The 18,590-nt window shown below is 46.5% G+C and overlaps 2 protein-coding genes across 2 annotated transcripts; both read right to left on the bottom strand.

Moving 5' to 3' along the window:
- Positions 1-7,176: 7,176 nt before the first annotated feature.
- TREMEDRAFT_27018 (uncharacterized protein) lies at positions 7,177-8,397 on the bottom strand (the record flags this gene model as incomplete). Its single annotated transcript, XM_007002225.1, has 2 exons — positions 7,177-7,297; positions 7,487-8,397. The coding sequence occupies 2 exons, from the start codon at positions 8,395-8,397 to the stop codon at positions 7,177-7,179; spliced, it is 1,032 nt and encodes a 343-aa protein (XP_007002287.1).
- Positions 8,398-9,591: 1,194 nt separating this feature from the next.
- Positions 9,592-10,392, bottom strand: TREMEDRAFT_22089 (uncharacterized protein; the record flags this gene model as incomplete). Its single annotated transcript, XM_007002191.1, has 2 exons — positions 9,592-10,171; positions 10,211-10,392. Coding segments are annotated over 2 exons (762 nt in total), but the record flags the coding sequence as incomplete, so codon positions are not given.
- Positions 10,393-18,590: the final 8,198 nt, after the last annotated feature.

The raw sequence follows: 18,590 nt of genomic DNA on the forward strand, positions 1-18,590 counted from the left end.
ACAAGTCAAACTCAAAGACAGTTCTTTTTGTGTGGTTCTCTTGGTAGGATCTTTGTAAGGAGATCCATGTCTTGCAATTCGGATTGTACATATTTGAGTTTCAATTCACCATTGTATATCTTCTCACAAATGTAATGATGTTGTACGCCTATATGCTTCGATTGAGCATGCGTACCAGGTGTAGTGAACCTGGCTGTCCCCTACATGAGGAGGAGTCCATAGTTCCCTTCCTCGCCCTTCTTCTTATCATCCACGGCATACTTAGTGTGTAGTTTCTCTCAGACAAGAATCCTTTACCCCTTGTCCTCTTTCCGTAGACAAGGTGTCTCTCTCCTTAGAGGGCTCCTAACCCATAAAAATCCCTGTACTGTCAAATATGACGTAGCTGTTCTGTACTATGGATCCCCAATCATGTATATAAGCTGGGTCTGAGGGGGATCTCTTCCTCCATTGTCTTTTTTCTCCCATCCTCTTTCTTCATTGTCTTTCTTCTCACTTCTTCTTCTCCCTCCGTCTTCTCCTCTTTCTCCTCCTTCCTCTCTCAGATCCTCTTTGGTTTCCTCTATACACTCTTGACTGACCATTACTGACCTTTGATCCATTGTTGACTAGTATTATCCACATCACAGAGTTCCAATTCACTATTCAGCCCTACGGGTAGGTTACATTCCTTTATTTGTGGTGATCCTCACAAGCAGGATCATTACACCAGGATTGTGTGCGAGTTGTATTGCACTTCGATTATCGCAATTAAGTCGTGTTGTAACTTACTTGAAACCAAGTTCATCCAATAGACTTCATATCCATATGGCTTCAGGAGCAGCTTCTGCTGTTGCGATATATTGCGCCTCCATTGTAGACTGCGCAATCCTAGCTTCTCTTCAACACTGCCATTGGATAGGACTATTGCAGAACTTGAATAGGTAGCCAGTCATAGACTTTTGTGTTTCCATACAACCAGCAGAATCTGCATCCACTCATCCTTCTAGTTGATACGGTTCTTCCCCAAGCTTGAGGACGTAGTCTTTTGTATGTACAAGATACAACATTACATGCTTTGCAATTGCGAGATGCATTTCAGTCGGCTTGGCTGAGAATTGAGCGAGATATTGTGTTGTGAAGCATACATCAGGTCGTGTCAAACTTGCAATCCACATCAATCATCCAATGATCTTGAGATATGGAGTTGTAGCTTCAAGCGGTGTCAAAGTGGTGTAAAGATCCTCTACATGTTGTGGGAGTGGAGTACCGTAGGCTCAAACCGCAACCGAGTTCTCCGCAGCTGCACGTTCAAATATACACTGGTTGCAATAGGTGAATTGTGCAATATGTACAATCACAAACTACCTTGAGCCCTAGTACTTGTTTCATCTCCCCCATTTCTGTCATTGTCCACTTCAACTTGAGGAATTGCATGAGTCGTACAATCACATCTCAAGTTCAAGCTGCAATTGGTAGGCCGTCCACATATGTGAGTACAATAATAGGACCATCTGAACCTTTAGATGCCTTGTAGTACATTCCCCAATCTGATTCAAGTTGTATGTTGCAAGTGCATTACCGAGTTCGAATCACCATACTCGTGCTGACTGTTTGAGACTGTACAGTGACCTGTACAATCGTAAGGTATTACAACCAGGAGCACAAGCCATACCTTCTGGGTACCTAATGTAGATTTCTTCTTCAAGTACACCATTGAGATAGGCTCCCTCAACATCTGCTTGATGTGTTACAAGATTATACAACGCAGTGATTGTAAATACACGTCGTAGGCTGACCATACAACTTACCGGTGCCTACGTTTCTTGGTAATCAATACCAGGTTGTTGCAAGAATCCCTTTGCTACGAGTCGAGCCTTATACTTGAGGATCTTCCCATCTGCATCCTTCTTTATTGCAAAGACCCCTCTTGAATCAATAGCTTTACAACCTTGCGGAAGTGTAGTCTCCTTCCATGTATTCTTCAACTTGATATTGTGAAGTTTGCGAGTCATTGCAATCTTCCAATCCGTACTCTGCGGACTACAAAGAGCCTCCCCTGCAGTCTACGGTACGACATCATTGCCTTCTATTGCAAGTATCATTGCAACTTCACTAGCAAGACCATAGTGTGATGCTTGAACAGGGAACCAGATGTAGAGAGTGTACCTTGTATGTTCATACAATCTCTAATTTGTTTGCTTGTTGTCATGAATCACAAGTATCAGTTTCCTCATGTTATAGTTCTGCTCTGATGCCTTTGAGGCAAGAGACCTGAACCTTTAGTTAGTTATGTTATTCTCAGTTAACATGCCTGATATGACATTAGACCTGTCACGAACTACGTCGTGACACCTCGATTACTCCACCAACAATGACCCTCCTTTGGCCATCAAAACCCCATCACGCCTTAACCTCTTTACTCTACACGTAACTCAGGACTTCTGACACCAAGTACGGCGAAGTTAGACGGAGTTAGGCTAAGTAGGGACAATGGGAGCAGAAGTACGGCGAAGTTAGACGGAGTTAGGCTAAGTAGGGACAATGGGAGCAGAAGTGCGGCGATGTTAGGCTAAGTAGGGACAATGGGAGCAGAAGTGCGGCGATGTTAGGCGGAGTTAGGCTAAGTAGGGACAATGGGAGCAGAAGTGCGGCGATGTTAGGCGGAGTTAGTCGAAGGAGGAAGAGGATGGCCGAGGGCTCGGGGAAGTTGGACGAAGTGCGTTGAAGTACGTCAAAGCGCGAGAGGGTTGGATGAACGTCTAGGAGGAGTAGATAATATTAGCTGAGAAGATCGCTGAAGTTCTTCAGCGATCCTTGATTGTTGTCAGTAGTGAAAGACATAGAGATAGCTATATACAATCGAGATACATCGCCATCAGTAGAATAAAACCTCAGTTAGAGTAACTACGCCGAAGTACGCCGTAGTTACACTCCTTTCGACGTCTGCGCCCTCCTGGTTGGGTGAGACATCGACTTAGAAGCGTCAAGTTAGCCGAGGTTCGTCGACCGTCGGTCTACTAGAAGATAGTTGTTCGACAGCCGTGACAAGACCCAAGACTTCAGTATAGTTGGATTTAAGGCAAACATATGGTTCACGACATAAAGCGTGCTTTTTGTGCAGTCCACAGCGTATCACACGCAGCACGCCGAGAAAAGTGTGCAGTTTGTCTTTGCTAGTTAGAAAATGATAGGTACATCAAGGATTACAGCGTTTCCCTACGCAGGACGGTTCAACCTGGTAGAAAGTCTGATTTGTCTATATAAACTCTACTTTATACTTTGTAGTCTTCTTTAGTTCTTGATCAAAAGTCTTTTCCATTGCCACCCTTTTGGAGTCCACTCCAGGCCACTCCAGTCCAGTCCAGTTCCCTTTAATCTTGTAAGACAAGCCAGATACATTCCTTGGGTCACAGTCCCATTCCTTGTTGGACTCAGTCTTGTTATCTAAGTATATTCCTTGTCAGTCCTAGTCCTTTTCCCTTGTCCTTCGTCCTCTGTCCCAGGGTGGGCAGTATCCTTGACATTCGGTTTAGTAGGGTGAAGTTCGTGGAACTTGGCCAATGCTTTGTCAGCTCCATCTACGTTCTCTGCTGGTTCCCATGAAGCCGTGTCATCCGTCCCTTTGTATCCTGACCATTCTACCGCGTACTCTAACTTTCCTGACCTCTTATTCACTCTTGAATCCACAATCCCTTTTACTTCCCACAACTCTCCTACGTTGTCCACCTCCACTGGACCAGGTGGTTCAGCTAGCTGACTAGGAAAGACTGGAGGATGGTAGGGACGGAGTAAAGAATCATGGAATACATCATTCTTACCTGCCATCGTTCCTGGTAATTCTAATTTACAAGTGTATGAACCTACCTACCGTACTACCTTGTACGGCCCACTTTGTTTCACATCCAACTTCCTCATTGGTCTCTTAGTCTTGATACTCTCCAACAACCACATGACTAGGTCACCTTCCACAAAGTTTGGCGTAGTTCCGTGTTTCCTATTATATCCTTTGGCGTACTTCTCATTAGCCTTCTCAATCCCTTCTATGCACTCCTTATGTATCTCCGTCAGATCCTTTACTACTATCGTAGCCGCAGGTACTTTGACTTCACTAGTCTCAATTTCCTCAGCCCACCGAGGGTGGTACCCATAGTTTGCATAGAATGGAGTCTTGTTTATTGCGGAGTGATGGGTATTGTTGTAGGTGAAGCTTGCTCGTCCAAGCAGCTTTGACCAGTTGTCCTGTTGGTAAGACGTGAAGATTTGGAGATACAATTTTAAGGATTGATTCGTTCGTTCTGTCTGCCCATCAGTCTGTGGGTGATACACAGTAGAGAGATGTAGGCTTATTCCAAGACTATTGGTTAGGTTCTTCCAACACTTTGATGTAAACTTCAATCCTCTGTCCAATACCATGCTCTCAGGCAACCCGTGCTGAGCCACCATGTAGTCCATTATCAGCTCAGATAGCCCAGCTGCCGTTAAAATTGTCATAGTCGGGATAAAGATTGCCCATTTAGTTAGTCCGTCGACCACCTCCAGAATGGAGTTGTATCCAAAAGAAGCTGGTAATTCTTCAATAAAATTCATAGATATGCTGGATCACGGTCTGGTCACAACTTGAAGTGGTTTAAGTTCACCATGCGGTTTCTGCCTGTTTGTTTTAGCCCTCTGGCACACAGCACAGCCACCAACATAGTCCTCAACGTCTTTACGAACACCTACCCAGACATAATTCCTCAAGACCAGCTCTAGGGTTTTGGCTACCCCAGGGTGTCCAGCCAGCGCCGAATCGTGCCAAGCCTTCATAATTTTAAACCGAGCTTCGGCGTAGTTTGGCACATATACTTGACTATTGAAGGTGAGGAATCCTTGTGTTGACCAACCGGCTCAAAGTAACAATGGTGACCAAGAACTCCGCTGAAGTACGGTCACTGACTTGGGTTCCTGTATGTTATCTCGACAGGTATCATGAGAGCACTCAGCGCATATTAAGCCAAGCATCCCTCTTCTGATCTCCACTACCTCTTGCTGTCACAAACCATGACTAACCAGCGTCCGGCTGTATAACAGTGCCCCTCGGAACAGTGATCTAAACCACTGTGACAAAAAGGCCTATTAACTGGCGGTTACTGCAAACCGCCGGTCGCTGGTTAAATACCCAACCCATAACTATCAACTCTAACCAAACTGACTTGTCACTTCGTGACACTTGCTCTGCCTTCTGTCCTTTGATGAGATCTAGCGGGTCAATCAAGTCACTGTCCTTCAGCTCTTTAGTTCCTTGTAGAGCTCGAAGAAGGTGTTGTAACCCAGACGTAGTCTGGTCAACTTCGTCAAACTTTGGCGAACCTTGGATAAGGTTGCTGTCCTGTACCATTGTACTTCCCTTTACGGAATGATAATCTGCTCTTCTTGAGAGTCCATCTCGTAGCGTAGCCTGCTTTCCCGGTCGATACACCATTTTAAATCTGAAGTTAGAAAGTTCTTCAACCCACCTGCCCTGCCTAGGGCTTAGCCGCTTTGGTTCCATCCAATAGGTCAAGTTGAAATGATCCGTGATGTCACGGGCGGGTCTGATCCCCAATGGGTAGGCAAGGTGACTGGAATGGCGCTGTAACCCAATACTTGTCTTGGGCTCGTAGAGCTGAGGAGTATACAGAGGGTGACAAGGGACTGAGTGGACTGAGGGGACTGAGATGTCAGGCTGGGACTGACTGGATTGACACAAGATCCATAGGTGGGGAACAACCTGTTTGGAGGGGGTATTCATCCCCTGCAAGTGGGTTGCTCAACATATCTACGGAAAATACTAGTTTGCGCAAACGCGGGAAAGATTGCCCAGTGTTACGACCTGGCTAACCAGCACCAGGCCATACACTGGCCATGCATGTGACATCTTATGCCACTGCGCTAAAAGGCACAATATCGCAATCAGCCCTATGATTGCGATCCGGTTATAACCTGATGTCACGACTGAGGTTGCAGGGTCGTGACAGGAGCCCCTCCTTTAAGGGCCGAAGTCCCTTGAGGCCTTCAGGTTTAGTACCCAAACCTATTATGGTTTGACAGCGCTTTGGGTTCGATTCTCAGAGGGAGAGACTTTTGGCGGCGGACCTCACCCGCCACTGCCACATCCCACCAATGTGGCAGAGCAAATATGATGTGCTCTGGGTGGGGATCGAACCTGCTACTGTTTGATTGCGATATTCTGTTACGACCTGGCTAACCAGCACCAGGCCATACACTGGCCATGCATGTGACATCTTATGCCACTGCGCTAAAAGGCACAATATCGCAATCAGCCCTATGATTGTGATCCGGTTATAACCTGATGTCACGACTGAGGTTGCAGGGTCGTGACACCCAGCGAGCAGACTAGATTATTTTTTTGGGAAAGTGGAGGCAGGCACTGAATGTTCCGGACTACGGATGATTGCTCAGCAACCAAACAGGATTACTATTTTGGGAAGGTGGAGGTAGGAACAGGATATTCCAGAGTGTGGACGCTTGATAAGCAAGTGGAGATAAAGGTGGAGGCATTCAGGAATGTTCCAGCATTTGGAGGTGGAGGTGTAGGTATTCTGGGGTAAGTGTTTCAAGTGTCTGATTGCGCAAAAGCACTTTGACGAGTGGCAAATAGGTGATGTATGACACGTGAGAACTACAGTCTCTACCTGCAGCAGTAAGTGTCTCCTTCTCCTGAAAGCTTTGACAATAGCTAATAATTCCTTTTCCACTACCGTGTAGTTCAGTTGAGCTGCTTGAAAGGCTCCAGACTCTATGGCCACCGGATGTTCTTGACCTAATTCGTTTACCTGCGAAGTTATGAAACCCCAGCCGAAGAACGACACATCTGTCTGTAGTAGCGTCTTCAACGAAGGATTAAAGTGAGCCAAGACCGGAGCCCTACACATTCTATCCTTCAATTCCTCAAAGTATTCTTCCTGTTCAACTCCCCAAACAAAAGGTATATCCTTCCTTGTGAGATCATTGATTGGTTTAGCAATCCGGGAGAAGTTGAGGACAAAACAACGGTAATAGCTGACCACTCCCATGAATCCTCTACTCTCTCTGAGGTTCTTAGGACAAGGGAAAGAGACCACAGCATCAACATACTCCGGGTTGCTCGAAATTCCACTCTGAGAAACAACAAAACCCAAGAAAATCACCGAATCTCTTTCAAACTCGCACTTACTAGCTTTCACAGACAAGTTTGATCTTCGCCGTAGTTTCTCTCAGTTCTTCCAACCTTTGGCCATAGATGAGTATATCATCTATATAGACCACTATTCCTTTTCCTAGTAACTCTCTGAAGCTTCCGTTCAAGAAGTGTGTCACAAGACCAACTAACCAGCATTGGGAGGACATAACAGTGCCCCTCAGAGACAGCGGCCTAAACCACTGTGCTAAGAGGCCTATTAACCGGCGGTTACTGCAAACCGCCGGTCACTGGTTGAATACCCAACCCATCCTATCACTATCACTATCCAAACTGACTTGTCACTTTGTGACAAAGTGCTGGAATACAGCAGGAGCATTTTGGATACCATCACAAACCACAAGGGATTCGAACATACTGTACTGGGTCCTGAACGCTGTCAAGTGTTCGAATCCTTCCTTTATTCGTAGCTGGTACGCTCCAATGAGATCTAGCTTGCTGAAATACCTCCCCTTTCCCAACTCCTTGGTTATCTGGCCGATCAGAGGTAGTGGATAAGCGTCCGGTACCGTCACTTCGTTTAACTTTTGGTAGTCAATGACCATTCGCCATTGGCCTTTTATCTTTTTTGGTACCAAGAACATGGGTGATCCGTACGGCGAGTTACTGGGTCGGATCCTTCCAGCCAATATTTCACGATCTAGTATGTCTCTCAGCACATTTTTCTGATCTTCTCCAAGAGAATAGAGTGGAGCCACCTTCAGGTTTGCCCCCTCCTTCAGATCAAATTTCAAATCATACTCCCTCAAAGGGGGTAATTCCTCACCTCCCTTCCTCGGGTTGAACACAATCATGAACAAGTGAAATTGTTCAGGAACGACCTGATACAACTCCTCCTGTTCCTCTGGACTCAGTTCATCCTGGTCATCTTTGTCTTGGAGATCTATCACGTCTGTCGGAGTTGGTGGCCCTATGGCAGCCAACTTTGCCAAACTTGGCGGTGGTAGAATGGGAAACTTCACTGTGTTATCCTTTCCATCAAGAATAACACCTTCTCTCCTCGTCCAATCCCACCCTATCACTGCGTCTGCGTCGCAGAGAGTAGTCACATTGAGACAAACAGATTGCACTTTGGCGTCCTTTGTCAAACAAAACATAACTTCGACGAACTTGCTAATAGGTCCAGCAACACTAAACAAGCCGTTGAACATGTGAACGGGTACACTCACTGGGTATTTCCTTCTTGTAGCCCTCATCCTTTCTACAGCCTTTGGACTAATGTATCAACAAGTAGCCCCAGTGTCCCAGAGCGTGGTTAGTCTGATTTCATTAATGAAAATGTCCAATTTTGGTTGATCTTAGAAATGGAAGGGATAAGAAGGTGACTATCGGTGTTGCATAAACAAGGGGTACTGAGTGGTGTATTTTTGTATTTACAATTCTCTGGCTTCATCAGCTGAGTCTCTTTTCTGGTTTTGGGAATGGTGGCCAAAAGAATATGGCGGACCCGCCGAGCCTCGCCCACTGCAACAGGTCCTCCTCTTTTCCCTGCTCCCCCTCCGTTTCCCATTCTCCTGTAACTGCGTTTAACTTCCTCCTCTGTCCAAGAGGCATTGAGTCCCCCCCCCCAATCCTCCACCACGTTTGCGGAACTTCTCTCCCTATGGCGGCAATCACCCATGCTTCACCTTTGCTTCCCTCACCGGACAATCCTTCAACCAATGTCCCATATCTCCACACACTTGGTACAGTCGGCGTCCTCGAACCCGATAGGTTTGGTCGCGCTCATTTTCTATCGGGTACTATGACTTATCGGGTTTCTCACCTACCGGAACCAGGAACAACCAATGCAAAAGTGATGCGTGCGCTTAGTGCAAATGCGACCAATGTTCTAAACCCATGCAACTCATTCATTCCCGAGGAGCAAAGAAGGAGGTAATATCCTGATCCTGCAGAGTGTCCTGATGAGCTAATCTCTCTCTCCTTTCCATCTCATGGAGATACCTTGCCGCTTGCCGAGCGTCCTTACCTCCGTCGAGAAGTAGCATATCTTGGACCACACCAAGGGAGGTGAGACGTTGTTGGAAGCTAGGGGTCAATGTGGCTGGCTCTTCATCGCCGCTATCAGTCTCTTCAGGTCCGTCTCTACAAAGATCGATGATTTCCGCAAGTGTCCTAGATTGAGTCGCCATGTTATGCTCCCCCTCAGGGTTTAGAATATCATCCAATGGCAGACGTTCAGACGGATGGATGAGTTTTGCTGCTTCTGCCGCATCTAGTTGACGAATGAGCTCCTCCAACTCGTTGAATCTAGGGTATCATTTTGTGTTTTCAATTCTTGTGTGAGTCACTCACGTATCAAGACTAACTCCATCTGCTACCCAAACAACCTCATTATCAGTATCTACTCTCCTAGACTGTCCCAACTCATCACGTTCACCAATCCAGCCTGTTTTCCGAAAGCACTTCACTATAGTCTGCACTTGAACACCTTCCCCCCATGCTTCCTCCGCCATCCTGATTGCTTCAAGAATGTTTAGAGAGTAGCATGCATTACCTCGTTTGCCCTCTCCAAATCGGTGAAGAGCTCTTCGGCAAAACTGTTTGCGGTAATGTGCTTTGAATGCAGCAATAATACCAGCATCAAGGGGTTGAACATGGGCAGTGAGGTTTGGGGCAAAGAATTCTACTCGGATGTTGGTGATCCCTGGAGGAACTTCGTGTCCACGGAAGTTGTCGACCATAAGAAGTATATGACGGTTTGTACGCCTCATGTCAAGGTCAAAAGATATGAGCCATCGGGCAAAGATGGTTCGATCCATCCATGCAGATTCTTGTGATTCCCACTGAATGCCGAGTGCTTCATAACTTGCCTTCCCAAAGCAGCGGGGCCGTTTTGCGACACCAATGCTAAGAGGTGGACGTCGATCAGAGCCATCTGCATTGACGGTAAGCACATAAGTGACCCGTGATTTGCGACCTTTGAGACCATGATGATGTTCTCTAGCTAGGGTTCTGTCAGGAGGAGAGCTGAAGTGAGCGTTATATCTTGGTGAAACACTGACTCACGCCCAGAACAGGCCCGTCTCATCCATATTATAGATATCCGCCAGAGAGTATGGTCCAGCCAACTCTGTCATCCGTTTCCTCTCCTGTTCCACATCAACTAGTGACGCTCCTTCTGCTTCCCCGTGTAGCTTCCTCCACTTGAGACCATTACGAGCTTTGACTCCCCGCATCCATCCTGTACTTCCTACACCTCTCGCACTTTCCGGTAGATGAAATGTGTCACAGATAATGATCCATTGTTCATGTATCAAACCCCGATTGAGTTTCAGACCTGAGTGTTCTGCTTGTTCAATGAACATATCAAGAGCATGTTGAGCCCCCAAATGAGCTGGTGGAACATATCGTTTGGCTGATTGCTGAGCCGTGGTACAGTCACGCCGGATCTTCTCCTCCTTTTGTACCCACTCGCTAATACGGGATTGATGTAACTTGATGCCCCATTCTCTCGAAAAGTGTGCTGCTGTGCGCGACTGGTTCTTCTGAGGCTGGTGATACCAGTTTAGGACCTCAACTTTCTGGGTGAGAGTGAGGTTGACCGCTTTGACATGAGGAGATGCTGTTGCAAGCAAAGAGGAAGAGACGGAGGCTCTAAGATTAGGCGGCTGGGTGATTGACATTTTTGTTTGGATTGCTTGACAGTCAGCTCCTCACAACGATGACACATCAGATGCGGTGTGAGACTCACTATCTTGAACCTTACGCTTCTTGTCCGCTAGCCCAAGCAATGACTCCCAGATCCCCAATGATCCCAATTCAAGCAACTCCGTATCGGCAATTATAGTATCATCTCCCCATGCCCGTTCTTTGGCCCATCTTTTCACTTCATCAACCATGAGTTGCTCATCAATGTCATTGAGGCTATGATCAAGCTCTTCATACTCTTCTTTGGTAAGGGATTGGGACTGTTGGAGGTTGGCGAGTTGCATACGTCTTCCTTGATGTGTGGCTTGCAACAACACAAGACCACGCTCAAGTCTTGAGATCACCTCTGCTGCCTCTGTATATGATGTGATCTGAGGAAGCATTGTGATGAGTGATTGTAAAGATAAGAAGAGAGAGTGAGGGCGACGACGCGAAGGCCAACATGCAGGCCAAATTTGACCACACGGGTCTTACTGCCACATTCTCGGCTAGGTCCTACAACTCGATACATCCGGCTCATTCTGCACTGTCTAGGTCGAACCAAACTTTGCGCACGACATCAAATCTCTTCACGCACGACAAAATCACGTGATGAAGCGTTAGGCATGCCGCAGAGCTAAGTTAGGCGCACGCAGGGACTTCCCTTCCGTCTCCCCCCCTCCCCAATTGTCTTGTGGTCAGAGTTGCTGACCTACACCATGATCTATGCATAAAAAGATCCTGAATTTCACACGGACATGTGAAGATTGTCTTCCTCTATTGGTCAGTAAAAGTTTCAGGCCCGGAGGTCAAGAACTGACCAAGATAGACTGATGTCCCTTCCACCCCTTCTCCCCTTGTATTTCCGGCCGTCTCAGGACCTATACTGGCTGATAGGTATCCGATGGGGGTTATCGACGGTCCTGAGAATGATGGTCAGTGTCTCAAGATCATAGCTTATCTCCTGTAAGCTGCAGAAAGTGATGAAGTGGATTGATATTACTTGAAAGTATGAGAAAAGTGGACGGGCGATCTGTGCAGAAGAAGCCATGTGGGTTTCAGACGCCTAACTTGGCTTTGCGGCATGCCTAACGCTTTATCACGTGATTTTGTCGTGCATGAAGAGATTTGATGTCGTGCGCGAAGTTTGGTTCGTCTAGGTCATAAACAAGGTCCTCATATCCGATAATTTCGCAGTTCTACCTATCGGGTTCAGGGCTACCGGGTCAACCACCACTTTGTATGGGAACCAAGTCGGTCACACCCAAAAGCTATCGTGTTCCTGGCATTATCGGTTTGTTGGCTACCGGGTTCGAGGACGCCGACTGTACACTTCCCTTCCTTCCTCCTGGTGTCCCTCAGGTCGGAACTTGGCCTAGGCCACTGCCGGCGAAGTTTGTCGGCATTTGCCGGAATAGCCCTGCCCAGTGTCGGCGGAATAGCTGCTTGCACCACAGGCTGCACCAAAGGTTGCCTTCCTTCCCCTCTCTTCTCCTCTCTTCTCTCTGCCTTACGGCTATCCACCACTAGCACTTCACTCACCCCCGTCTCCTTCTTCTTTTCCATATCCTTTTCCACCTTCCTCCTCCACAGATGATTGTCTAAGGGAATGACAAACTCCAATAACTCTCTAACAGTTCCAAACAATCGCCCATGCCTTGCGAGATTGTCTAGGAGATGCAACTTCAGTCCTTTCTTGGCCCGGTCAACCAGGTTTCTGTCATCAGTCCACTTGAGAATTGTGACATGTCGTTGGAAAGCAGAGAAGTATTCTGAGGCCAAGCCAGTTTGTTTAAGATCATTGAGGGACCGCGCCGCCGTTCCTTCTTCATCTGGGTCTCTGACATTTGTCTTGAGGTACCTAACAAATTGATCATATACCATGAGATAACAAGGAAGAGGCCTTTTAGCTAGGTCGGGCTGGACAGCAAGAAGAGGTGTTTTGCGCAAGTGGGAGATCATGAAGAAGACTTTCCTGGTGTTGTTGGGGAAAAGGTGGGAGTTCAACTCGAAGCGTACCTCACATTCGGACAGTAAGGCGGTCAACTTGTGCCTGTCTCCTCTCCAGAGGTCATCATGGCCATCATCATCCCCTGTGTCCCCTCTTCTCCGAAGTTTGCCTCACTTCCAGTGTTTTCTCTCGGTCGCGGGGTTTGTTCTGATTGGACTGGGGATCCCACGGGCGGAAGAGTATTAGGTGGAGGGGTAGGAGGGTTAGAAGGTACAGGTGCGATGAACTTGTGACAGGGTTGGTTCTTCCTCATCTTCTTAGGACCGACGGCTAATAACTTCGTGGGCTATGACCTTTAATAGGGGTGTTCTTCGTAGTATAGGTGGTGACAATAACTTCTGGGTGTAATAACTTCGTGCTCTACTAACTTCTATCACTAAGACAACAACCAGAGATCGTCAAAGATCCCTGGGAGCTTCGGTCCTTGAGTACTTCGTTCTTCCCTAACTTCGCCAATGCAGAACTTCGTTCAACCTGAGTCCCCGAGCTTCGTACCTCGCGAACTTCGTCGGGCCTCCCTAATCTCGTATCTCCCTAATCTCGTATCTCCCTAACTTGGTATCTCACGAACTTCGTATCTCACTAACTTCATATCTCACTAACCTCCTACATGACTAACTTCATCAAGACGAAGTTAGCCTCCTAATACCCTCGTGGGTGATGAAGTTCATGAACTGGGTTGCTGATGGTGAACTGATGTCCAAAGGAACTTCGTTTGATGGGAAAAAGGATGATGTCACGCGGCGCCGCGTGACAGAACTCATCTCCTTGTACTGACCCCCCACTGCTATCCCCCGCTCCAAGCTGTTATTCCATCGCTCTGCTAAGCTCCTCCAGCGCTCTCCTCTCATTCTCTTCCATTGCTTCCCTGTCTCTACTCAAACTTCAAATGGTTTATCTCTCTGGTTCCATCTGATTTCTGTACGTCTCTGAGGTTCACTTGGGTTGTCGGTAAGAGCAATCCTTGATACTGTCACAAGCGTCGAATAACTTCTCTCTAATAGACCGACAGTCGACAAACCTTGGCTAACTTGACTCTTTGGCTTTGATATCTCACCCAAACAGGAGGGCACAGATGTCAAAAGGGTGTAACTACGGCGTACTTCGGCGTAGTTACTCTAACTAGGGTTTTGCACTGGTGGCGATGTATCTCGATGTGGGTGTAGCTATCTCTATCAATCTTTCACTACTGACAATAACCAAGGATCACTGAAATTCTTCAGCGATCTTCTCAGCTAATATTATCTACTCCTTTTAGATGTCCATTCAACCCTCCCGCGCTTAGACGCTCTTCAACACACTCCGGCCAACTTTTCCGGGCTCCCGGCCCTCCTTCGAGCCACTCCACCTAACTTCACTGTACTTCTCCTTCCCTCGTCCCTAATCCGCCTAACCCCAACTACCTTCGCCGCACTTCTGCTCCCATCCTCCCTAACCTACCTAACCTTGCCTAGCTTTGCCGTACTTCTGCTCCTGATGCCCGTACACCTTATTCTCCCGCTGTACTTTGCCGTAGTTGGTCTCAGATGTCCTAGGTTACATGAAGGGTGAAGAGATTGAGGTGTGATGGGGTTTTGATGGTCAAAGGAGGGTCGTTGTGATGGAATCTTTGAGGTGTCACGACGTACTTTGTGACAGGGTTGTGGTGGTCGGTAATGGGTAGAGGGTCGGTGATGGCAGAAGGAGGGTTGGTGATGGAGGTTGTCAGGGGATGTTACAAGACAGTTTGTGACAATAGACCAATTGCTATCTCCCATCTGCAGCTCAACTACAATATGGTGTAGTACAATATTAAATGGTCATCTACTCCATGGATTACGATAGGGTTGTAACATAATCTCCTTTGATGTATCTCGTTCTCTCATTGTAAACGTAAACCTCAACAGATAGTCAGTTGGTCCTCGTGACAAAATGCATCTCATGATTCCATAAGCAGGACAATGGCGGGAGTTGCAACACTCTACTTCCCATCACTCTGCCAGCATTTCTCTACCAGCTTGACTTACAGTGTGTCATACCCATGGTATGGTCAATGTGACTGCCCTGTCCATTCAGCAGTGCCACCAGCCTGACTGTGTACAAATGCGCTCTCTGTTGCAACCTCAATTTGCTTCACAATATGCTCAGAACAATCAACAAGGAATTCTCTTATAGTTGTTTGTTCAACTTGGTGAGCTTGAAAGTGTAGTGGATCGGACCATCCCCTACATAGAAGAGACTTTACTATTGATCATATGATAGTACCGCTCTCTCATCTCATGTTCTCATGCTCCAACAGAAGCGTAGCTGTCCTTCCATAGTACGTAGTTCTCTTATTTCATAGTCTCTCTTACCCAAACGCACCGTTGTCGCCCCGTCAACGCTGCGGCCAACGTCAGCTCATTTATGCATATAAGCCGGGTCTGAGGGGGATCTCTTCCTCCATTGTCTTTCTTCTCACTTCCTCTTCTCCCTCCTTCTTCTCCTCCTTTTTCCTCCGTCCTCTCTCAGACCCTCTTTGGTTTCCTTGATACACTCTTCACTGACCATTACTGACCTTTGACCCATTGTTGACTAGTATTATCCACATCACAGAGTTCCGATTCAGTATCCAGCCCTACGGGTAGGTTACATTTATTTATTTGTGGTGATCCTCACAAGCAGGGTCATTACAATTGGGGCGCTCACCCGGATCCTTCTGTCTTGTGGTTTAGTGCTAGCTCAGCTTTGGTCATTGGTTGTTGGATTAGTACTTGAGTAAGTCACTTAAACCTTTTACTCATCATCACTCAACCTTCCATCACCATCACTCCATACTTACTCATCATTACTTCATCCTTTCCCACTGTCATTCCATCTTCAAACATCATCATCACTACTCCTTCACCTATCCTCTATTGACTTAAACTTGATCAACAACCTTTGGTTACTACTACTGGCTAGTAGTACCATCAAGAACTATCAACAACAACACCTCAACAAAAATATTTTAACGACTTAACGACTACTATCTGGCCAGATATAACGACCCAAAAATAAAAACAAAAAAAAGGGATTCTGATAAGATAAAAAATAGCAAGCTGAGTTCATTTTCTTTTCTTTTTCTTCATTAAAATACAGTACAGGTTCATCACCTGTAAAGCTAATTTCTAGATTTCAACTACTACTCTGACTGCCTCACTACTCGACTTCTACTCTGACTCCTCCTCTAGGTTGGCCAACCGCTCGCCCATATCAGTTCCGTGCAACTAGGTGAGTTCTCACCTCAGACTCCGTTGGGATATCTGGGAAGAGCTTCCGCAGAAGCTCGACTATAGGTCCTTTCGTGCCCCTGCACACCTCTCCTCCTCCTCCTCCTTTAGTACAACTTGTGGTACTACCTACTTAACACTGCTCTCTACTACTAACTCTAGCTCTCAAGACTTCAACACTACTCTGACTTCCGCTTCAACACACATCAACACTTTGACTTTACTTCGACACTGCTACCAGAAAACTCCAACTCTACTTTGATTTTACTTCAAGACTACTGCAAAACTACCTGAAGACTCCTCTTAACTCGGATCCAACTTTTTCGATTTACGACTCAAAACTTATTAATCAGGATCAGAATCATCAATATGACTTCCCTTCGACCAACAACCCGACTTGCTTCTCGCCTTGGGAATGTTCCTACAATTCCCTTTAACATAGGTACAACTTCACCTCTCACCCCAACACCATCTCGACATCGATCTTCATCTGCTCCACCTGCCGCAGATACTTCTCCATTGCCAACTCCTCCACCACCTCAAGAAGATCCTCCTGCCCCATCTGATGAAGATCAGACTGGGCAACAGGACAGTATAGTTACACTGACCCAACAGATACTTCAACTCCAACAACAACTTCAAGACACCAATATTCAACTTCAAGAAGCTCGGCACTCCATGCATACCAAGGAAAAAGAACTTGAAGCACATCTTCAGGATGTACTCGCCACCACTCAGCAAGATCAAGAGGCTGCACAGCATGAAGTAACTGAACTCCGTGCTGCTCTTCAGCGCCGAAGTGCTTCTGCTCCTCTTGGGACTGATGACCATAATTCCTCTCTCAGACTCAAGGCCTCAGACTTACCAAAGTTTGGTGGTAGAGATAATGAGGATGTGGATCAATGGATTGAAAAGGTATCTGCAATCTTTGAATACTCTGGTGTTCAGGATAAGATTCTTCTTCAACAACTTCCATTGATCCTGGTTGGCAAAGCTTCAACTTGGTTCACACAGCTAGGTTCAATCCGCCGTGCTGCTTTGAACACTTGGGATGCTTGGAAAAACTCTCTTCGTAATGCTTTCTATCTCCCTAATCATAAGCTGACCCTTCGCAGGCAATGTCTCTACCGCACCCTCCGTGCGAATGAGAGCTTTAGTGACTATTTCCAGGATAAAACTAACCTCCAGCGCTATGTCTACCCTCCAACCACTCCGGATGCTGATTTGATTGATGACCTTCTCACAGGTATTCCTGTCAGTATGCATCCACTCATCAAGGCTGGAATTACACCTTTAATGACTCTGGAAGATTTTAGGAGACATCTGATGGACTTGGAACCAGGCTTGCGCCGAGGTAATCAATCACAGTATCGTTCCTCTTCCACATTGAATAATGCTAACCTATCTGTAGATCGCTTCAACACTACACATAACACATCGACAAACTCAACTTCTGGGCTACCTCGAGCTTACAACAGCAATCAAACCACATCTGCTCCCCGCACTCCATGTGTCTGTGGTGGATATCACTGGAGGCGAGACTGCCCAAACAGACCTCCCCAAAGTAATCCATCGCAGTCATCTCCCCGCCCAACAATCTCTGCCCCACCACCACCCACTCCTAACCCCAACACCAATCATTTTCCACCTCGACAGACCTTCCCCAACTCCATTCCCAACAACAACGGTAACAAATGGCAACCTCGCAACAACTCTCGCCCCACTACAAATATTTCAACTCCGGTGGAAGGTGAGACACCATCAGTGAATTCTGTTCATCCAAAAGCTTATGATCAGTCCTACCGCCACATCCACATCAAGGCCAAGGACCAGGTTGACAGAATGCCAGATCTAGAAGGATTGACATTGCAAGATGCTCATAAAGATAAGACACCAGTCTTCTCTCTTGCAAAGTTGAAATCAGATGCAGCAAATGCTCCTTTACACCGAGTCTGCATTGATTCTGGGTCTTCCATATCACTGATGGATGTTGACTATGCTAAACAGTACTTACCCAATGTTAAGACAAACCCTCTTGACAAGTTTGAACTGCGAGGCTTAGGTAGGAATAATGCTGTTGCCTGGATCGAAATTGATCTCAACTTTATTTCAATAGAGCAAGATCATATCACTGTTCCAGTAGCATTCTTCTTGGTACCTGACTTACTGACAAAAATCATCATAGGAAATGACATTTTATCACCCATGGGTGCCATCATTGACCTTGCGAACAATACACTTAATTTCAAGACAATCCCCGGAACCATACCCACCACATGTAAACAACCAGAATGGCAAACAGTAGGAAGGAAATCTCCTGACAGTGCTATCAGACTGAAAGAGAGTTATACCTTCCAACCTGGTTATCAACATAGAGTTGGGATTGTTATCAATGATCTCCCAACCACCCCATTTTATGTAGTGGATCCAAAATCACTTGGAGCATACTTATATGTTGGAAGATCTGTTGGCGAGTCAAAAGATCCCACCCATTTTGCTCACATTGTTCATCTTGGCA

This window comes from Tremella mesenterica, assembly GCF_000271645.1.
Source record: "Tremella mesenterica DSM 1558 unplaced genomic scaffold TREMEscaffold_2, whole genome shotgun sequence".
In the NCBI taxonomy this organism is placed as follows: Eukaryota; Fungi; Basidiomycota; class Tremellomycetes; order Tremellales; family Tremellaceae; genus Tremella; species Tremella mesenterica.